Source organism: Dromaius novaehollandiae, chromosome 5 (genome assembly GCF_036370855.1).
Source record: "Dromaius novaehollandiae isolate bDroNov1 chromosome 5, bDroNov1.hap1, whole genome shotgun sequence".
In the NCBI taxonomy this organism is placed as follows: Eukaryota; Metazoa; Chordata; class Aves; order Casuariiformes; family Dromaiidae; genus Dromaius; species Dromaius novaehollandiae.
The window spans coordinates 33,910,260-33,934,092 of NC_088102.1; the positions used below are offsets into that span (position 1 = coordinate 33,910,260).

Sequence of the window (23,833 nt, forward strand, 5' to 3'; positions counted from 1 at the left end):
GTATTTCCAAAAGTGTTTATTACTAAATTTCCAGTAGCTGTCTGGAAACTTACTCTGATCTTGCTAGATCAGTTAAGGGTTTTGTTAACTTTCATAATTCATATGTCTTGAGATGAATTCTCAGGATTAGTCCTCAGGTAAGAAAGCATCTGGTTAACATCTGAAATTAGTACCTACCATACATTTCCCAATTAGTGAAATAAGTGAAAAATATTGCCACAATGGTAGTTTTCACTAAGTATTCTTCAGGAAAATAAACAGTCTTGCATAGTTTTCCATTTAGTCGGTTTAGTTTTCAGCCCTTAAGTTGAAATTTCTGAAAATAAAGTCTCTTTTTGTCTGTTCTGAAACACAACACCCTTAAAATTTCCTTCTGTCCTCTGTTTTTCCTTTAAAGAAATGGAAAAAAATATAAAGTTGCTACACAAAAAGGTCTGACCAAAAGCTGATCAGTTGAAGTAAAAAATTATTTTTTCTTCTTTCCAAATGAGGATCCTAACGTCCTCCAAACTGTCAAACAGAAGGACATTTATTTTCTGAGAGGCCTTGTTCAGCCACTAATTTCTTGGTGGTGTGATGATCTGTTCTTGTAGTTGTTCCTGGCTCCAGCCTGCATTGCCAATGGTTACTTACGGGCTTCCTGACAAAATTCCCCTTGGTTTCTGTGGGAGAGGAATTTTGCTGCTGTAGAGCTGGGAAACTTCACTGTGCCTGCACCTTTTTCTTGTTTAAAGAGCACAGACAGATCCCTGTACACCTTAGTCTGCAACTCAGGTCACTGACTACAGCGATGATGCAAATTATTGGGTATACTGGTATATCCTAAGAGTTCTTTAATCTGTTTATCTGCTTCCCAAACAGCAATTAAACAAGGACTGAAATGAGACAAAGTGATAAGTGAGTGTTTTCACTGCCAGTTTTTGAGCTAAGAGATGGGCTTTTATCAAAAGGTCACAAGCTGAAGTTCTTACTACTGAATTAGGAATAATGAAGTTAGAATTTCAGTTTATGCATACTGACAAAATTTGACAATATTTACTGTGCTCTGTAACTTTATCTGGGAATTATTAAAGTTAACCATAACTCAAAAACTGCTAAAGCAAGCAACAGAAACTGACTTTTTGCATTTCAAACTCAAATGAATATGTTCCCTTCAATCCTAATAATTCTAAGTGAGATGTTTGGAAAGTTTTGTTTTTGATGACTGTTTCAAAGGAAAAAAAATAACTTTGTTCCCATCAAAGCAATATTAAAACAAATAATTAGTTCTTTTTACTGATAGTTTATTAGTTCCAAGAACAAACGTATGCAGGTAGCTAGCTGTGGAAAAATACTCTCTTTGCAAGGTTTAACATGAGTATAATCAGATACAGGGAAAAACGTAGGATATGTTTGGAAACAAAGACTATGAAGATCTGTGACATAGAAGTTATCAAGACCTTCCCTGAAATAAATTGAATAGTAGTTTATACTGTTGTAGTTGGACTATGCACTTCTACCTTTAGCTCATTTGCTGATTATAGTGACTTTATTTCTCTTTTCTACAGTTTCTATTTTAGATTTGATGATTCATCTGCTGATAGCTTGTCTGGATTCACATGATCATAAAAAAAAAAAGTAGGCAGTTGATACTGAAATGGATCCTTTGCCTGTCATGGAAAGCTCAGCTGCTTTCTGTGAAACTTCATTATATTTATTAAATTCTCAGCAAACTTGTAGCTGTCATTTAAATAAACCCAGCTGATCAATTTCAGATATTCCTTTTTCTCTCGTACCGGTGAGTTCTCATTAAGATGCTTTGCAGTCTCTGAGGGCACTAATTCTTCAGTGTCATCAGGAGACAGCAACAGGAGAGACCTTTTCTTCTTACTGTGTATTGGTACGGGAAGAAAATTCCCCACTTTTTGCATCAGAATTAGGAAATACAGTAGTATGTATGTTTGGCACAAGATCCTCTAAAAGAAGGGTTGTCTATGCTCCCTTGTTTAAGTATTTTGATATGGAATGATTATGTAGGGTTTATTATTATTTTGATTTTCATCTTTTTTGAAATTAAGTCGTTGTACATTAAGCTTTTAATCTCTTCTGTCTATAGGCTCTTGTAATTTAGTATATGAATATAATAGACTGTGCGTCCTAGTAGATGTAGTCAGCGTACTGTCTGTGTGGTTGGAATAGCAAAAGAATTTTGAGTGTGGGCTTGTAATATTACAGTAGAAGAGATTCCTGCATGATTATAATAATTCTTCCATAATCTTACATTGTTAGAAGTAAAACCTAGCAATTTCAGTCAGAGTTATCTGTGAGTGAATTTGTGTTTATGCAGTTATATATGATAATTTTAGTTAGCAGTAAAGAGCTGTTAAGAATGTGGGAGCGAAAGGTCATTATTTAAACTGTTTACAATAATCTTAGGTAACGTGGTGCTGTGAGATACGTATGAGTAAATGTATGTTTAATTTCTTTCTTTCATCTGTTTCTGTATTACAACTATTAAGCCTGAAACTACACCTAAAACAACCTGTTTTTGATAAACTTAGTGCTAAAAGACTTCAGGGAGGAAAGCATCACAACTGCATTATTTGTTGTAGTTTGGTTTTGGATAGGTGTTACTGATCATAGAACTGCCTGCCTTTCACCGGTTTTTTATAATACGGTGGAATTACAGCTATACTGCTAGTCCTACCTAACAAAGTTGGAGGTGAGTGGTGTGCAGAAATTTCTGTCATCTACAGATCAAGTGTTTGCTAGCCCAGGCCAATTCTTGTCGTAACATTTGGCCTGACTGAGGATGAATTTGACCTTCCTATTTCTGGATAGGTCTCTGCGCTGCGGTGTTTTGAACCCTTTAAACAAGATGAATCTGGGCCCTTTAAGAAGAAGAATAAACAGTTGCTGCCACCTTTAGATGCATATTAGAAATGCATAAATCTGGGAGAGGAAGAAGACCTCAGGTTGAAGGATGATGATGATCTTGTAATTTGGTGTAAGCTTTGTGCTTTACACTTTGGTTTTAAGAATCATTCTGCCAATTTAATTAAAATATCCTTAGAAGTCTGCAGTAATGGTATCTTTGCCTCTGTAACCTTTTCTCCAGGACAGCTGGCAGGAGTTGCTATCATCCTTTTTCTCCTCCAAGAATATATTGCCAGTGTGAGAGTGGTAATGTGAGAGTGGTTCATCACCTATTGGGTCAGCTTAGCCTGAACTGTCAAGAAACATTGCTTCTTAGTGTTTTCAATAATTCTCTGGGCTTATTTGAAGATAAAATTTCAACATGAAAAAGTCAGTTTACATTCAGCTTTTTTTATAGCATTTTAGAAAGTCAAAAATTGGGTCTTTCTTTCAAATAAAAATAAAGGCAAATATTTATTGCATGGCTGGAAGTTTTGAAGCTCTAGTTTTGAAGCTGGAAAGTAGATTTCACAAAGGTCTCTCACAGCTCAGCTGTGATAATGCTGTAAAACTAAAATTACAATAATTGTAAGCTTTAAAGTAAAACAACTTCGTCATGTTCTCTTGAAACCCTTTATGTATTAGAATAGTGAATCATGAGTGAAAAATAGTGGAATAAGACATGTTTGAGAAAACTGGTAAGATAATAGTGGCATTTTTCCATACTGTGTAAGTTTAATGACTTACTGAAAGAAACAGATGAAAATTTACCATGGAATTAAGACAGGGAGAAAGACTATTGCTTTTCTTTCCTCCCTTTCATATATCTAATACCTGTTATTTTCACCTTTTACCTGATTTTCATTGAAAAAAGGCATGCAGTTGAACATATTCTTAAAATGGTTCAATTGTAAATGAATTCTGATGCAAGTGACTTGGACAAAAAATGGACAAAGTATCACTTCGTTTTGGTGGTACACTGCCATTTTAAAGTTAATGATGAGATGAATCTTAGTAAAGTTTCTGTATGGAAACTACAAAATTCTTTGCATTTTGCTATTTCTTGCCAATTTATAACAAAAATATCATTTTTTTCGTTAGAGATAATAAAGGCCACTGTCACATTAGAGATCAAAATATTAGAAATGGAACTTTTACTGCCAAAGACCATTTCAGGTGTTTACTTTTCTCCCCTGTATATTCAAGTCAAGATTAATTCTACTTTGCCATTTTTATTTAGCTGAAAGGATTTGGGGTATCTTAACATAGAAGCAATGTGTTGAGATTAGAATGGTAAGAATATTTGAGTGCTTGTTCTGTAGAAATATTGCATATAATCAGAGCTCTAAATTAGCTCTCTAAAACTGTGAATGAGCAAAAAATTACAGTATGTTCTTGTAAAAACTGTAGGAGTACCTAAAATCAAAAGGGACATTTCTCATTACAAATGAAGTTTGATTCCTTTTTAATGTATGCAGCACCGAGATGAAATATTCAGAAATCAGTAGGGAATATATTTTTCTTAGACCTACCTTGTTCAGAAAAAGTAAGTAAGTGGAGTGTTACCTTCAAGATGTAGAAAATTATTGCATTTATCAGCAAAACAGCACAAGTTTTGTATCAGATTATCATGTCTTGGTGTTTAGAAAGCCAGAATGGACTTCTGTGTTTCTGTAACAATTTCTGATTCTAGAAGTTTCTGGTAATAGACTTCTAAGTGGTATTTATTTGTATAGCTGAAGTACTTGTCAGATTCAAGTTTAAAGGTTTCAAGTTTAAAATAAATTGCTCAGTTTGGAAGGTTTAAAAAAATGTGGTTTTAATAAGGAATTGATCCTATTGATGATTGCCCTTAACTTATAGCTTATCAGCGAAATACAGTGATGTCCTGTCCTAACATCAATACCAATATTGAAAAACATCACTAGGAAAAGTAGATTCAAAATATAGAAGATGAGTTTTCTGAATGACATATATGACCTGTCAGATTGGCTCTTAATCTTTGTACTATACTTTTTTCATATTTTAATTGTTTATTTCTAATTTCTGTAATTTTGACTAAACTTTAAGCTTTAGTGCTCTATCTCGTAGGTGGAAAAACATCAGAACTATATAATAATGTTGAATGCTAGAAGTAAGTAAAGTGTGAATGTAACTGGTCTGAAAAATTATAGCTAATATCCCATCCTCTTTTAAGGGACACTTATTAATCCTAAAACAAGATCAAGGCAAAAGCTAGAAAGAAAAAAATTTGTGAAAACATGCTTAGATTACAGAAATCATTGCTTTAAAGGAATGCTGATGTGAAAGCGTTTTAAAAAATTAACTATTTACAGATGTGAATATAAAGAATCATAATGTTTTTAATTAGCAAAATAGAGTAGTTTATTATGCTCTTTTTTCTCTCTCATATCATCAAGGAAACTGGTAATCATTCAGGGTTAGGAGACTATTTCTTTGTGTGTAGCTATTCCAGTTTGTCTATTGCAATATTACATGCCTTTAAGAAGGTGGTAATGCATGCTGCTAGATACTGGAGTAGATAGACCACTAGTCTGATCCACTTTGGCAGTTCTATTAACTTACTTGCAATTCTCTTCCTCTTTTTAAACAAATTCAGTTGGTTTGTAACACGTTTCTGCTGAGCTGTTGTTGTAACTGCAGTGCATTCTAGCACCTTTCAACCATATGTTTGTGCATATTTTCTTTCATTGTGTGTATGCATCTCTATAAATATTTTCCTAGGAAGTTTCATTTAAACTGAATGCGTTGTTAACTGTGGCTTGAGAGGAACTGTAGCGTTGGTTTTGGTGCATAAGAAATTTCTGCTTGGAAAAAATGCTTTTGTGGACAATAGCAGTGATCGGCCTGTAAAAATAAAATTGATCTAGAAGTCTGTTTTTGAACACATCGGTCATGTTAGGAATCTGATTCCAGGAAAAAGCATGGTTTTGCAGTTTTACTTGAAACTACAATAAGCTTGTGAAGTTCCCTGCAAGGAGTTAGTTTGCTGTGCTTCCTTAAAGAAAATTGCTGATAATTTAGCTGAAGAGAAGTTAATATTTTTCTTCTTTATTAGTTGGTCTTAGTAGCACAATTGAGTCAGTATCTTACTCAGCTCCTCAGTCCTGTAAGTCTTAACTGAGGACTACTGAGGTGCTTTTTGCCCATGAGGTGTAATAGTTATGTACTTTGAACATAGTTTGTGATAATAGTTTCAAAGCTGTTATCTGTCAATTTGACCCTGATGATGTTTTATCAAAATATCTTATATTGTTTCCCCTTCCATAGCTTCATTAGTTTAATGTTTTTAATACTTTGAAGATTCAATTCTAACTTACATGTATGTATTTATAGCTATATAGATGTATTTATGGATAGCTAAAGTGTGTTTGTTTATGTGAGTTATATAGCATTTTAAAATTCATCAGGGTTTGTTTAAAATTAGCTGAATGCTACTCCTTTCTTGAAGTTGTTGTGAATTACCTAATCAGTGAAAATTGTCTTCTGGTCACCTTTATTGTGTGTCACTATGCAAGACCAGCCAGGACTATTACTTTCTTCATGAAATTTTTCTTGTCTGGTTGTACTCTGACAGGAAAAGGTGATAGTTCATGTTCATAATCACTTCAGCACCATGAGATATGGGGAAAAAAAGGAATATTTCTCTTATTATCAAAAAAAAAAAAAAAAAAAAAAAGCAAGCTTTGGCTGGTAGCCAAATAAAATCTTCAACAAGAAAATCTGTGCCGTCTGAATGTTCAGCTGTTTCAAAAAGCTAAAATCCTCCTTTGCTGTTCCTGCAACCCAGTAGAAATGCTGAAGTTTCTTCTTTAGATCACTGTTACTTCACTTAATGCAGCTACCTTTCCTAGTCAGGAAAGAGAAGATGTAAGTAGTAATAACTGTGAATAAAGTACTTAAAATACCTCTGTGGGAGACATTTTTCTGTGAATCTAAGCCTAATTTTTTAATATTTATGAACTTCTTAAGTCCTTGAGATGAAATCTCTGTAAATTTTTGGTTATTTGAGACAAGGCAACTCAAATGAAGCATTAAATAGCAGTTACTGTTAAAAAGCCAGTACTCCAGTCATTTGGTATCATCTTGTTTGAAAATTACGCAGCAGCTAGCTGATTTGAAATGCATTGCTCAGAATGCAACCATCTGGTGCTAAACGAGTCAGAATATTGTTTCAGCAGTATCTTTTGTTTTCTGTTTGAATTTTGATTCATTCCTGCTCCAGTCAGAAAGAATAGGTCTTGATCTCTCTCCAGAGTCGCTAGCTGATCACCTGGATCAAATCCTACATGCCACTTTTTTCATATACAGCTCCATTCAAAGTCATGAATAAGGCAATAAAAATGTATTATTGTACATTGAATGAAGTGCATGTGAAGTATGAATTATCTTGTTTTCCATCATTGTTTCCTTTGCAAAAAGTGTTCCAAAGTTAGTACAGTGCCGTCCTTACCTCATAACTAACAGGAAACTAATTGGTGTTGACATTTTTCCATCTTCTGTATTTTCCCTTCTTGACAAAGATAGGAACAGTTCACTCTCTGTATCCCCAGCATCTGGTTTCACAGCAATGGCTCTCTTACTTTTTCTACCATAATAACATAGGTCATTTCTCTTGTGAAGGATTTTAGCATGTCCATCATCTTTTAGTTTCTATATTGATGTAAGAATGCATGGAAGACTATTTGTTGTTGTTTTGGATAGTCTGATTATTATTAGTCTTGCTTCTGTTAGTACACTTCCCATGCTAATTCGATAGCTGTGTTTTAATTTGTAATATATGTAGTATGTGGGCAGTTTATTTTTTCTGAATGACCATGGCATATATTTTGCCGCCTTGTAAGCTTGGTATTTTATTATTATTTTTATTATGCAGAATACCCTACTACAGTGGCCAAAAATTCAGGATTGCTTTTTCTCTGACTCATGTTCTTGCAGTGCAGACTGCCTCATCATGGTAGATAATCATGGCTGACCTTCCCAGGTTCAGGATTTCCCAAAAGTGAAATAGAAGATAGTATTTAAATGTTGGAAAAGTCCGAGCTAAATCTGTACAAATACGATGCAAACAACACCAGTTAAACTATATTCTGTTGCTCTAGAATTTCTGGGAATTGAGGGGAGGAAAGGAAAAAAAAAAAAAAAAAAGTTATTCAGCAGCAGAGGTGTTTTGGAGTGTTCCCTTACAATGCCTTACAAGAAGAGGAAAAAGTAGAAATTCCATAGCATTTTCCCTCCTTCCTCCCCCAAACCAACACTTGTATTATAATTATGCCTGGCTGCCTGGACCTTTTAAGTATCATAAATATTCATGTAAGGTATGAGGTAAATTGAGTTAAAAATTCAAATTCTCTCGGATTTAAGTAAGATTCATTAAGATATCATTAATATATAAATTGCTAGGAAAAAGTGATTGTACCGGGGAAGATGTATTTGATTCTAAGCATTATTTCTGGCCTCATGACATACATAAAGCTCTCCTAAAGCTATCCCCATTCCGGTTTTACATAGCCTGAATCAGCCTCATGGCCCTCCTCCAATCAATTTACTGTTCTGATTTATACTGTGAATTTTGATGGACTTCTGTGCTTCTTCATACGTGATAGATGAGCAAAGTATTTAAGAAATAAAAGCAGCTTAATTATCTTTTTGTTAGTATCTCTTAAACTATTGTACTTTATTTCAAATGGAAAATAATGAGAGAATGGAATGACTCTGTAAGTCTCCTTTGGTTTCGAGTAAAGAGAGTTGGAAATAAAGCCAGAAGGCTCAAAATAGTACTTAACAGCTCCTTAATAAACCATGGCAGGGACTGTGGACATGCAAATAACATTTTTTAAAAGATCCCTTATTTCTTATTGAACCTCAGAAGAAATAAATTTGCACTGATTGGCCTAGTGATCTTACAGGGCTGTGTGCTCCCTCTGTGCCCATTATAGTTTAAAACAAAAAAAAAAAAAAGCTGTATTTCACTGCTAGGTTTTGCTTTACTCTGATGAATAAGGTGCACACACACATGCGAATGATCTACAAAGGTATTTCAGCATATTGCTATTTGCTTATGAAATAAGAATAAACTAAGGTGCAGAAATAATTTAGGCTTTGTATGTCTGAGCAAAATATGCCTGTATGTCCATGTCATCCATTCCCTTTTCCTACTTCAGCTTTAAAAAAAAAGAAAAGAAAAAAAGTGGATAAAATGAAAGTTTTTGTATTATTACTTCCAGATGCAGGAGGCAGGTTGAAAGAACAAAGGAAGAGAGCAAATGTAACTACTACTTTATATTTTAATACATAGTATTTATTGTCCAGCAAAACTATAGCTACAATAGTGAAATTCTGCTGAGTACAGTATTTTATTGCTGAACGATGTTCCCCCAGAGTTTTTATCTCTCTCCTCTATTTTGCTTTTGCGTATATAACTGTTTAAAAAAAAAAAAAAAAAAAAAAAAAGAAAAGAAAAAGTCTGTTGGCAATGCAGCTGGATAAAATAGCTCATTCTAAGTCTGTCACGTTTTTCCACCCTCTGTTTCTGACAGCCATTCCATCCTAGCTTAATTATATACCCAGTGTACATGTTTGAATAGGGTATCAGTCCCTGTTCTTCTTTGGCTTAGAAGAAAAAGCTTTTTTCCAGGTGTCCATCTTTCAGCTGGTCTCCAGTGGACTTACGAAAGTTTCCCCTGGCTAGGGATTTAAAACTGTTTAGATTTCTATCCTGTTGGAGATAAATTAAAATACAAAGCTGTAGACCGTAAGTTTAGCTAGCAGATAAATAGGAAAATGTCTTCCAGGTTACCCAAGCTATTTGAAAATGACCCACAAAGCTTAGTTTTTATGACTTGGTTATATTTTTGATGGATTAACGTTCTTGTTCTTAATGTAAATTATTAAGAAATAGAACACTGTATATAGGTTTGATGATGTCATAGACCAAAGTGTTGGATGTTTTGCTGTTCAGAATGACTTTTCTGACAAAAGTTACCTTTCAGAAGGCTCACTGTGACGTGATAGTATTTTCTAAGGATATAGTTTATTGATTTTTCTATTTGTCTTCACGATATTTGATCTCGCCCATGGAATGCAAAACAGATTGGGTTTGCATCACTTTTACTCACTGTAGACTTGGGGAGAAGAGGCCTAGTATGGGCACCACGTTTCTGATTCAAAGGCATGCAATCTGTTCAAATCTTAGATGACAGGCCCTAAACCACTTTAAGCTATACCATCAGTAATGGAAAAGTAGAAGCTGATCCTGTTTCCTCTTGGATGTAGCCCTCTACTTACATACACGTGTGTGTGTGTGTATGTATGTATGTATATGTGTGCACGTATATAATAAATATTCTTTCTTCTGTTTCCCATTCCACTCTTTCTAAAGGCATCTGCTGATTCTTGTAATTTCCTTAAATGTCCTTTAATTTTTGTTAAATAACATAAAAAGGAATTTTCATGGAACATGAAGAACACTAAACCAGATCAGACCAAACACTATTTAGCCTAGTATTTTGTCTTTGATAGCAGCGATCTCCTTAATTCATTATTCACCTAACAAAATTACCAATTTCTGATACCCATAGGCAGTGAGGGAAGGCAAAAATACAAATTCTAGAAGGAATGTTCCACAGGCTAAAGCATGGTTATCTGAAGATCAAACAGCTGGTTTCTAACTAACTTCCATCTGCAGATAGGTTAACTAAAGTGAAAGTAAATCATTAAATAATAATATGGACATGAATGTGGAGCCCAGTTACATCCAAGCTCTGCAGATGCTGCTGTTTTTGGAAATATATAGCTGGGATGAGCACAGTAACTCACAAATGCCCATGCACTAGCCCACACTAGAGGATTCCTTTCCCTTGATTTCCAACTACTTGAAAGTTTTGTTCTCTGCCTCTAACTTAGTAGAAACAGAAATGCTAAACTAGCAGCCCTTCACTGACAAATCGACATTAGGTAGAAAATGTGTCATGGTGACTGGAAAGAGCTGTCACACTTGTAGATTTTGAGGAAGTCTTCAAAACATTTTGAGGAAGTGGTAGATCAGTTTTAGTATTAAGGAAATATATATGTGTGTGTATATATGCATATGCATGTAGAAATAAATAAAAAAGGCAACCTACTTGAGACAGGCACATGACAACAATAACTTTTATCAAACCTGAAATTTGAAAACTGATGTTTGAGATTGGCGATTAAGACTAGATCCAACATTAGAAGCCATATTATGTGTAGATTGAAGGATAAATGATGCTCTCATGGGTTTGAATTCTATTTGCATGCATAGAGAAGCTTCAGAATTTAATAATGACTTGAACCAGCTAATAATTCTGTCCTAAAAACTTTAATTACTGGTTATCTTGAATTACATTTTTCCCTTGTTTAATGAAATTCAGATTAATTAATCATTCAGATTAAATATCTAATCAAGTTTGAATTACAAAATTAATCTGTATTGGACAAAATCTATTAAGAAAGTAGAAGGGTGGTTCTTATTTTGTTATACTGAGTTCTTATTACAGATTATCGAACAGATGCTTGTGGCGGTAAAACCAATAGCATACCTGTCGGAAATAGGTGGTAGGACCAGTTTTGAAGGTGCTGAGGGAGCTGGTCAGTGGCATTGCAGTGTTTCTCTCTGCTACCTTTGAAAAGTCATGGTGACTGGTGGGGGATCTCTGAGGACTGGAGAAAGTTAAATTTCACTCCCTGTCCCAGCAGGACAGTCAGCTTATCCTCTTTCCCCAGGAAGGCTATGGAGCAAATCCTTATGGAAGTCATTTTCTAGATGCATAGAGGACAAGGACTGCAGGCAGCACAGATTTACCAAAGGTAAATTGTGCCTGACCAGCTTGATTTCCGCTCTGTGATGAAGTGACTGGCTCAGCGAACGAAGGGAGAGCAGCAGTTATTTTCCTTGACTTCAGCAAGATGTTCATCACTGTCTCCTGTAGCATCATTATAGCAAAGCTGGGAAAATATAGATTTGATGGGTTGAAAATGAGGCGAGTGGAAAACTGCCTGCCCTGTCAGGCTCAAAGGGTAGAGGTCAGTCATTCAAAGCCACATGGTAGCAAGTTTCCTGTAGGATTCCTTTTAGGTCAGTACTGAGGCCCATACTATTTAAGATCTTCATGTTAAATGAAAGTAGTCCCTATCAAACCAGCTGTGGTTCTTTAAGGGAAACTTGTCATTCTATGTATGGTGTTTCTGAAGTGCATTAAGATTAGGTACATTATTTTTAAAAAATCAGAGAAAGACTTGACCTGAAGTTACTGTTTGTCTTGAGTGTTTTCCGAGTGTTCAGTTAAGTTGCCAGTTAGGGATCTGGAATATGTGAACACAAGACCAAAATAACAGCAGGCTGTTTTTTTCCTGTGTAATTTTCTTCACAATTTAAGCAAATATTATATATATGCACAGGGAGTCCAATAATGATCTCTGACATTAAGGATTAGAAAACTGCTATAACTGAGCAAAGAATTTAAAACTGGTCTGTCACGTAAGTCATAAGGATCATCGTTAATATAAGATGGAAATCAAAAAGAAGGGTGGTTCACTTTCAAAAGTCCATTCTGAAGCTACATTCTTGCTGTTGCCTCTGCTTTAAGGAGGGGAAGAGATAAACTGTCAAGTAATATTAAAACCTAGCTGTGACTAGAGATACAGTCTTAAGGGCCCTTTCATTTCTGTTTTTCAAGAAATCTAGAATTTATATTAGTCTCTCTCCTCTTAGTGCTTTTAATATTTGGCTTTCATCATCTTAAAGTGTTTTTACAGTAAATGTTTTGAAGCGACTTAGGAGGAGAAATAATGTATATGCTACATAGTTTCTTCCTTTTTTCAAAACATTTTCCCACTTTAAAAAGCACCTGTATGATGCTTCCCTCTTCGCAAGGAAATGTTCATTCTTAATAGTTCTACACCTTCCTCTTCTCTCTGGAGTCCTTTAGCTTTTTATTGATATTTTAATTGTGCAGTGCATTTGATTCTGAAGTGATGAGAGGATGGGCAGTGAACAAAGCACAGAATATAGTCAAGAAAAAAAGGTATTCTTTCTTCGCAATCCCCGTTTCCAAACATCCGTTGAATTTTTAGTGACACTAGTATATCTAAGTGTGAATAGTATGTGTAGGCATGTAGAATACATCTGCTGTGATATAGATGGTCTTGTTAATGAATTTCAACAGATTATCATTATGCTTTTAACCTTTTATTCAGTGACGCAAGTCCAGGTTTATGCAGTTCAAGGGGAGCCATAAATATTTCATTTTAAAAAAAAATTGATATGATAAGCAGAACTCATTAACTTTCATAGCTAATTACATTTATTTACTTCTCAGAACAGCAGGGAGTTGCTAAATGCTAAGTTAATGTATACACAGTTAAAAATTAAATGCCTGTGTTTACAAATCAGTCACTGTAAAGCTTATCACTGATGTACAGATAAAGCCCTGGGTTGAACTGAAGTATTTTTGACATGGCTAATAGAGAATGTGATGAACCTTTTATGAATGTGTGTTAAAACAGATCATTCAAACAAGCAACAACTATCTCTCTGGAGATCAATTAATTTCTCTATCTAATAGGCTTGTTCCCATGCTGATTTATGACAGTATCTGTATATTTTTCTGGTGCTGTGTATGGTGTGTTAAGAATGTACTTTCATCTTGTGCATGATAAATGGCCTACAGCAATATTATCTGATTCATGGGCTGCAAGACCCACTGATGTAGCTTGTGATCATAAGAACCAAAAGGTTAAAAATGAGTCTGACAGGAGCTCTCTGCAAAGCATTATTACTTCAGTAATAGGATCACTGACATAAAGCACTCGCCCAAAGGCTGCTGCTCTTCCACTATTTTTGCTCCTTTGGACTCTGATACATTGCACGTCATTATACAGATCATTAATTGAATTTTCTAAGGGGAAAGGGGAGTTTAATTCCAGTAGTTTATATTTCACTACAACAAATTCAAAATAAAATGTCTAGGTTGCTGCTAAGCAGACTGGATTACCAAACTCTGTGGGTATTGATTGATTTGGAAATGTGAGTGTTAGTTTCCTCTGGGCAGACAACTTCAGATAATAAGACAAAAGTATCATAGAAAAAGCTGTAATAGCAACCAGTTATTAAGCCACTTGCTTGGGTAATTTTGCTGGAAATAAATTACTAGTACGTTTTCTATGCATCACAAAATTAAACTGACAAAGACACTGAGCTAAGCTCATCATCTGTCTTGATTTGTGTTATTTCAGACTGAAATCCACCTGAACATAATTTTGCTGATATTAGCATTAATATCAACATAATGCTTCAGGCTGAACTCAATATAAATACATACTTCTCCCATGTTATCTGGGAGTGTTTGCTCCACTTAGTGAGTCAGCAAATACCATTAGACTGAGAAAAGCTGTGTGCTTGCCCTTAATAGAGACTTGAAAAAACTGTTTCATAAATGGACAGAATATGTAAACTATTTTCCTTTCCTCTTTATTTGAAAGAGAAAAGTCTGTACTTCCAACTGCTGGAATGTGTTCTTCAGAGCTACAGATATACCTTCCTCAAAAACTAGAGGCATCTCCATATACCTTTTAAAAAAAAACGGGGAGGGGGGGACAAATATGAGTCTTGCTGCACACAGTCCAGACTGTAGGCATGCCAAATTTGAGAAGAGAGGCCCACAGAGGTGAGCGTCTTGGGGACAATGCAAGTGCCCTCCTACTAAAAGCATCTCGGTTGCGAACATCAGCTGGTCCGTACCCCTGTTCTGGTGATGTTTATCTCATCTTGCAGTTGTTACGAGGTCTCTTTTCTGAGAGACCTCTTTGAGATTCGCAGTCTCTGAACTTAATAGATGAGAAGTCCTCAAATCCCTCAGACTATTCATGGAACCAAAAAAGGAAAATTAAAGGTGGTTGTCATGTGTCCTCAGTCTAAAATGAGTGGCGTTCAGGCGTACTACCTTTCAATAGAAAAATAGGCAAAGATGGAATACAGTCTTCCCAGGCTCCAGGGGGCACTGACCGTCACATTTCTTTTTGGTGGTTGGTAGTTTTTTTTGTTTTTTTGTTTTTTAATCTGCTGAAAAACAGCTTAAAATTTTGCAGGAAGAATGTCACATTATTTTTTTCATAGGAATGAAAATATATTTCCAATACATCTAGTACAAGTGGATGCACATATCCTTGCAGGGATGCTAGTATAAGGAGTAGGCATAGCCATATCAGAAACTATCTATGCAAGCTCTACAAACATAAATGGAATTCAGTAGACTACTGAAACATGGATTTGTCTTGCCTGTAGATTAGGATAGATTTTCTTGAATCTACCGACATAGTATTTTGACAGTTTTTAAATGTAGGCTGATTATGACAGTCTCTACACTTCGAGTTCCAATTCTGTTCTGAGCAAGCGCTGCTGATTTGCTAAAGTTATAAGGTTGATATTAAAGGTTCATAGTGGACCATGAGAATTTAGATTTAGAAACTTTGAGAAATGTTCTAATAAGCAGAAAAGCTTAAATTCTTAAATAATATTTGTCATGAAGGTTTTGTCATGTATAAAGTTTTAAAGGTATATTAGCAGCTATCAATGAAGAACTAATACTGTCACTACTACTGGTTAAATTGAATGTTCTAATGCAGCAGAAGGGAGGAGGAGGCTCTGATGTCGTGCATCATTTCTACTTATGATATCTTAGCACAAGTTCATCTGGGGTCTTTTATTAAATCTCAAAACAAATAGAACAAAATCTAATTCCTGTGGGAAAAAATTATTTTAAAAATTATTTTAAAAGTTTTCCTCCAAACTAGTCTCAGAATAGCAGCTTTTGCAAGCCATTGCCTGTAGAAAAATATAGCAGATTGTACCTGGAGAGAATGTAATGCTGTATTAGCTAAAAAGCAAAATAATTACCATCATTGTGCCAAACTTCGTCCATTCTTCTCTGCTGAAAATACTTATGTGGAAAATATAACTCTTTGGCTACAAATTCTTAAGCCTGTCTTCATTCTGCTTTTTTTCTATTGATACTGACACAAGGTCAGCAATCTGTCTTAACCCTGTTCCCCAATGTGTTTTAAAACTTGGGAGGTGAGGAGTTTTATAAAGCTTTCCAAATACTCTGCTGCTCTTGGGTTCAGTGGAATTTTGTCATCCTGGAAAAGCAACAGCAGAGTTAATCCAGTGTCAAAGCTTTTCAAAAATCTCATCCTAGAAAACTAGTACAGAAAAATACAAAAGGTTAAAGCCTGTTGATCACACTGTTAAAAAAAGGAAACTATTTCCTGTGGAGTATTGTCCAGTACATGTGTTTATAGGAAAAGCCACCTGAACAAAAGCCAAAATAAGCTCCCAAGAAAAATCAGTGGAACTAGCTTTAAATAAGAAAATTACAAGCAAAATAATGATTGACTGAGAAAGCTGAAAGTAAGAAAATATGAAATATTGAAAGTTATTTGACTGATTTTATTATGAGACTCCTCAGTGTCCAGAGACCACTTGAAAAGATGAAGTTTCATTCCTACCTCAGCAGATTCCAGCCTGCAGTCCTCTTAGATATTCATTTCCTCAGCAGTAATGCCATTCGTTATTTTTCTTTTCTAAATGCAGTCCTCCATTCCATGCAACAATAAAATTCTGTAGAGGTCCCACATCTTATACATCCTACTAATATGAGGAGTGTAACACTATTGGTATCAATGAAATCAGGTAGTCTTTGCTTAGTATAGCTTATATTGACTCATTCTCTGTGAGTTAATATATGTAGGTACTTCGCTCCCTACCCCACTTCCCACCTCCATAGGTTAATACTAGTTGTGTTTTAGTTGAATAAAATTAGTAGTGTGTTTTTTTGTTTTTTAATCTTGAGTTCACGCATGCGTGTAAGTGTAGCTCCTCCTATCATGGCTTTGTTCCATAGGCTACTTGGAGCTAAGTTCAGTTTCATCCTTCATTATTTGTTTGCTGTTTCCAAGGAAAGAAGTATTATCTGTAAAACCAGTCTGAATGGGTCTTTTGTTCCTGTTTTTCATTATGGAACTAGTAGCAAAACAACCATTCAAATTAATGTTTGGGATTTTTTTTTTCTTAACCTGGTAATATGAAAAAGACATACTTTTTTAGATTAACCATAGAAGCAGTAGGTCTGCATGTATTTTCATTTGTCTTTGTTATGCCCGTAAGAACAACAGATTTCTAGTCATAAAGAAAGTTTTGTGGTAGTGCTTAGTTCGGCTTCATGTGTTGAACTAGTTTATACCTTTACAAGCATAATTCATTTAAAACATAAGTTTTTTATATAAACTTCATAAAAAGGCTCTATGCTAATACAATATATCTAATGGTCCCTTATATTTCCTGAGTATTATGTTGCAATATGGTCCGTGTTTATAACCTGCTAATAATATTGTTTGAGAGAGCAAACAGTAGCTCACTCCATTACCCAAAATGTAACTAATAAACTGTCAGATAACAAATTAACTTTAGAATGTTATAAATGAAAATGATTGTTTTTAATACAAAGAATAATGTGTTTATTTGGCGGTTCTAGTAGTCTTTTCTGATGTTGCAGGTAACAGCATACTCCATTCAGCAGCAGACAGCGTGACAAGCGCAGTACAGAAGGCGAGTCAGGCTTTGAATGAGCGTGGTGAAAGGCTAGGTCGAGCCGAAGAAAAGACAGAGGAGCTGAAAAACAGTGCTCAGCAGTTCGCAGAAAATGCACACAAGGTAAGATTTTGGTGGGACAAGGCTCTCAGTAGGTCATAGTGGTACCTTGCTTCCTTGTGAAGGTGGTGAGCTCTAGAAAGAATTGCAGTCAATCGCTATGTACAGACAACCTGCTCTTTTCCTAATAACTGTTTCTCATTTGCCTAATTTTGGGTTTATAACTTCTGGTGTATAATATCTCCTGTTCCTAGATTCATTACATTTCCACTTTAGTTGGAAAGGTAGTGAAAAAGAAAGGTAGTTACCTCTCTATACCTTTCTGAAACATATTTTCAAGTCCATCTTCTCAGTTCTGCTGTGGGAGAGGACTGAGGAGAATGAGGACTGTAAGCAGGAGCAGCTGATAACCTCAGGTTGTCTTTTGCTGTTGAGATGAAAAAAAATATATGTATATGTGTGTATATGTACATACACAAACACAATGGTAAGACCCAGTTTTGTAACTTGTCTGGTGATGAAGTGAACAGTGGGGAGGATTACAAAACCATGTTACTGTTCTGAAATCCTGTTGCTTAATAGATATGAATTTCTTCATGCTTCACTTTAACACTGAAATTTGAAAGAATATATTTTCATTCTGATTTAAGGAATAGCTATTTACCACTACAGGTGTGGTTGTCTATGATTGGAGAGCTTATATCTTATAATGCTACTCATACAAAATAGAGAGCAACTACATCAGAGTGTAGATTTCTTAATCTGACAATTTTTGGTCCATTTGTGTAATCTGGCCATCTGATTTGAGCTTCAGGTAGCCAAGAGGTTTATAACCCTACCTATGTCAATCAGAAGCACAAGATGCATTTAAGAAGTTGTTGTTTTAGAATATTAGTGTGGAGAGACAATATGAATGGAACTGATGACCAGGGAACATTTTAGAGAGGCTTCAGAGATGTCTGCAGTCAAATATTGGATGCCTACTTGAAATTACAGTGCTGGGGGAGGTAGGGAAAAAAAGAATAATGTGGAATATCCAGACAGAGCAGCAGATTGAGAGGCCGACTTTATTTCCTATTAAATTAACGAACATACTTTTCTCTTCTGGATGTTTAAAGAAAACATCTTGGTTTTACTGGTAGTAAAAATTCCTGACTGTCTACTTTTCATCTCACTTTTATTGTGATTTTATTGCCCCCCCCCTTTTTATTGCATTCATATACCGAAACTTGAGGGTTTGAAGCTTGACTCAAACCGATGGAGTACTCTATTGGTAAATGACGACTTAATTGTGACATAATTTTGGAAATAAGAAAAACTTACATTCCTCAAAATATTTTGAAGTATGTTTAAGAATGCAGTGAATATACTGTATTCTGTTCTATTTTCAGCCAAATTATTTTGTGAGTTTCTTTTTAATATTATAATTGAATCTCTTCTTGTTTGCAAGGCATTTTATGTGCTAAATATTTTATGTGAAGGCAATGCATGTTGTGTGATATTGCATGACTCTGCATCTTTATACCTCTGACAGTGCTTCACCAGATTATTTGTCACAATTAAATACGGTTTTATTTCAGATATGCAAAATTTGTAGTGAAGCTTATGGAAAAGTCTGCATAGTCTGGAATGCTTGCATTTTAAGCTTTTTCCAGCCATGTTCTAAGGGCAGGTATGAGCAAGATGTGTATGTGGGTTCCTGTCATGCTTAGAAATTTGAAATTCATTTATGATTCATTTGCAAGTTAGTGGACTTAATTACCACTGATTCAATTTACATGGAAATAAACTCATCATCCTGCTACACAGAAAAGAAGTACTAGATGTGGTCTTACGGCTAGTCAGGCCTCGGCTAGGCTGCTGCACTTGTTGCATTTCTGTTGCAGTGTAGATGTGGGAGAGAAAATAATGACTATATATCTTTTATCTTAACAGGAACCACTCTTACTGTTATTTTTCCTTTCAATTCAGACTGCAGTATAGGATTTCCTGAAATGAACGCAAGTGTATGTTGTTCCCACCACACGTGCATACCCAGCTAATTGAAAAGAAAAGAAAAAATTTCTTTGTCAGGTGGTCAATTTGATTTCTGTTTTGGCAGCAAATCCCATGAGCAGGTTTATGCACCCCCATCTCGGCCCGGTTGTAGCTGTACTCAATGCATATTTTTTTCCTTTTAAATCTCACATTCTGCAGTTTTCCTGTAAAATTAATTGTCTTTCTCTTCCAAAAATATACACTTTGTAATACATTTCATGGAACCCCACCCCCCAAAAACATATTAGAAACATTTTATTCTGATTGGCATCAAGTTTAGGGCACTTTTACCCTGATCTGATCTACAGCTGGTATGAAAATGATTTTGTTTTCTCTCCCTGCAAATTCATACAGACTGTGTCACTGGATAGATACCCAAAAATTCAATGTAGGTTATTCCATTAGGATTTAAGGTAGTTGCAGATGTGGAGAACATTGTTCCTGACCTCCCTCTAACAGAACTCCCTGAGAAATTTTTGTGTGTGAAAAAAGAGACTGTGGCTTGACTGTGGAAGGCAAAGCTGAATTCCAATGTATATTATTGTTTCACTTTCAATATATATTATCACATAGCAAAGGGAGACTTTGCACGTCTATCATAGCAAAGGGAAATTCTTCGTGTATTTCTGTTCAGAAGTTCTGGATTTCAGGCACCTTTCAGAGAATTCGGTTTACAGAACTCTTCTGATCCAGATGAGACATGTTAGTTTGGCTTAGCTATAGTTACATGTGATAAATTTTTAATTCTTTTTTTTTTTTTTCCTTTTCAGCTTGCCATGAAGTACAAATGTTGAGATACTGCCCAAAGTCAAAATCTGCCCGAGAGCAACTGAAAAGCTAGGTTCAGCAATTTTTACAGGAGAATCCAGGCTTCCACGAGCTTTTTCCTTCCAGTTCAGTGGAGATAAGTTCTTTCAGTTTCTGTGCCAGAAAAAATATTGTGTTTTTACCTGTTTGATTTATTTTTTGTTCTTTTTTGTAAGATTGCTACACAATCCTGCAGTACTACTTCCAACCTGTATTTCAGTTATTACAGGAGTTAAAGCAAACAGGGAAAGTGGACCAAATGATAAGCTGATAAGTATTAAACTAGGAATAATCTTCCCCCATACTTTTTCCTGATAGTGTACAGGAAAATATTTAACTGGCTGTGGAGATGTGTGTGGAAATAAAATCCAAAGAAAGGTTATACTTTTTTCATTTTCTGTAGCATTAGCAGAATGTGAATGTTGGAATTAAACACTGAGGTCGTAACTATAGTGGAGAATAGCCTGCTTTGTTATGGGAGACAGAAAACAATATTTCTTCTTCCCAATGCAGGAACTTTTGCACGTGCCATTACCAGCATTTGGAAATGGATATCTGAATTACATAAGGGAATCTGTTACTGTGCTGCATTTTGAATATTTATATTTTACCTTCCAGATGGATTATTTGAATTGTATAATGAAACCTAGAGAATGTATGCTTAAGGTCTCAAAGTTCTGAGAAAAATGTGATTTTTTACATCTGTGCGCACATAGTTGTGCCTCAAACTCAATCTAGAATTTAGCAATCTGGTAAAAAAAAAAAAAAAATAATAATAATAATAATAACATTTCATTTTCTTTTTACCTGTGAGTCCCTGCGTAACAGCCCATAGAAATGAAAATGCCCCATTTTCTCAGTCACCTGTTTTGCATAAATTCTACAGTAAGATTTTTTGGGGAAGAATTCAGAGATTTGTCTGGTTAAAATGAATTGACTTTTGTGTTAGCTAGTCCTCTGATTCTTAAAATAGAAGCTTTGAAAAAGCATGTCTTAGCACATATATTATCACTGGAAGAGTGGCTGCCTACTGATGTTTCTCTTACAAAAATAAATTGGTTACTCTTCCATGACACATGTATTCTTAACATTTATTAAGATGTTCTTATTTACTTCTAGAATTAAAAAAAAAGAAAATAAAAGAAAAAGCGGGGATGTCACACACTTTTTTTTTTTTTTTTAAACATCTGTAAGCTAAAACAGAAATTCTGGCAGAAGTTTCAGCCTTCATCTTTCAAAGATACGTGCTGTTTAAAATCAATGCACAGAATTTTCTATCCTCATAAAACTGAAAAGCCAGAGACCTGGCATTATCTGAATGTACTGTAGTTTTCATTTTCACTGTAGAATAAGATTTTTGCATTATTAATGACACTTTAAACAGTCTAAAATCCTCAGAGCAATGCTTGGAATAGGGATGGAAGCTTTTGGAGTAACTGAGACTATTTTAGTTACTGCAAGCTGAAGTAACTGAAAATCTCTCTTGGAAATGTGCATATTGTAAGATGATGCTTGGCTTTAGGAAAACAATCAAACTAAATACATCAACTACTTCAAAGTGGTGCATTCAAATTTTACTTTTTTTTTTTAATAACTTGAACTATTTTGTATCAAGCTTTTTTCTAATTTCACACTGGGATCGAGAGAAACAGGAAATTTGTCATCTATATAGTACCAAACAATCATTTCAGGATTACCTCTAACAATTATTGCAACCTGCGCTGACAACAGAAAAATAATTAGGCCAGCTGCGTGTTACAAGTGGGAACAGTGTCTTTTAAGATGGGAGTTCTGAACACTTAGTTGAGCTACTTACAATTAATACTTGTCCTGGAAATGTCAGCAGCTTTCTGAGAACAATTGTAATGAATGTGGATATTTTTGCAAATTAACAAGTAAAATAGGCTCTTATTAGAAATTAAATTTCTGCTAGAGACAAAATGTTACTTTTTTTTTTTAACAGCTGCGTTAGAATTCAGTCATGCATTTTTGACCACACAACTGTCTTCTGTCATCGACTTTTCTACTCTAAGTAGTTTTTAGCTATATTCTTGGTGATTCTGTTGCTAACCTAACCTAAATGTTTCTGTTCAGAGAAAGATAGAACAGGCTTTGAACTGCTGCCACCTAGCTGGTTCTCTAAGGTTGTCAATAATTTAGAAGAAATATCTAAACTCCAGATCAGGTAAACCTGAGAAGAATTACTTGCCTAAATTCAGATTAAAAGGCATAGATTTTCGGGTGTTTACATGTTTTAATATCAGCTGCAGAGGTCCAGTTCACACTTGCAGTGCTGAGTTCCAGATCTTTCATGGATTCAACATTATGTCAGTCCCATTGACAGTTTTGCCACATTGGTTTTGTATATCTTCCTGTTTGAGTTTAATGTATTACATATCATAACTCAGGACTTTTTTTCAGCCATCAAAAGCCAATTGCTACGGGATTTTTGAGTAAACTAGTGATATGGATGAAAAAAAGAGTTTACTTGCATTTTTATTTTGTTCTTGCTATTCATTAAACTGCAAAACTTGGTGTTTTCTAGAAAAATGTCAAAGATGTGTACTAACATCTATCCAAAGGTAAATCTTATAGCATTGCAATTTCCTCCTGGAATTTAGCTTGTAGTGTATACAACATAGTATTATTAGATATCCATGTACATAACATACATATACATAATTCAGGTTAATGTTTCATATTAAAGAATGTATTTGTAAATTGTAACAAGATCAATAGTTTCCTTATCTTTTTAAAGTTCTGCAAAGAATAAAATAATGCATTGTTAGACTTGAGACTACTGTACTGCAAAATCTGTCTTAAAAGGCTACTTTTGTGTCTAGCAAAAGTTGTGCATTATGTGAAATATTAACAAACATGTGCTCTCTAAAAAGTGATTTAAAGGTAGGTAGGTTTTGCTATAATATGCCAGAATTGTCATACTTGCTGATATCTGTTGTAACAAATTCCTCAGAAGTTTGCAAAGATGTAGAAATAATTTTGTGCCATTCTGGAAAAAAGTGGGACCTGCTCTGAGTCTTACTGGAAACCCTGATTTTGTCATTAAACACTTTAACTGTGAAAGAAAACTGTCCTTGGATTATTTTCAAAATATTAAGGGTTTGTCAATACTATTTTTCTATTTCACTGTAGCAGAATTGAATCAAAATTAGTTTCCACTGGAGTAATGAAAATTTCCTCTAGAAAGAATGCACTGCAGTATTTAAAAAAGAAATAATAGGAACTACTTTGAAGAGTTTCATGTCAAAGAAATTTTTGACAATGGTTAATACAGTTTTAAGTTGTCTTTCTTCCTAAAGGCTGTACTGTTCAGAAAATTCTGTGTTAATTTGCTTTTGATTTGCTATAAAATGCTTTTTCTCTAATTATTGTTTTCTTCTG

General features: G+C 34.8%; 1 protein-coding gene across 3 annotated transcripts in view; it reads left to right on the forward strand.

Annotated features, from left to right (window-relative positions):
* The window catches only part of STXBP6 (syntaxin binding protein 6), a 125,821-nt gene extending 102,301 nt beyond the window's left edge, over positions 1-23,520 (forward strand). For all 3 annotated transcript variants that reach the window (XM_064512405.1, XM_064512404.1, XM_064512406.1), the window contains 2 exons: positions 17,493-17,650; positions 20,395-23,520. In XM_064512405.1, the coding sequence (XP_064368475.1) occupies positions 17,493-17,650; positions 20,395-20,418 (182 nt within the window). In that variant the 3' untranslated portion in view covers positions 20,419-23,520. The remainder of the gene's footprint in view (positions 1-17,492; positions 17,651-20,394) is intronic.
* Positions 23,521-23,833: the final 313 nt, after the last annotated feature.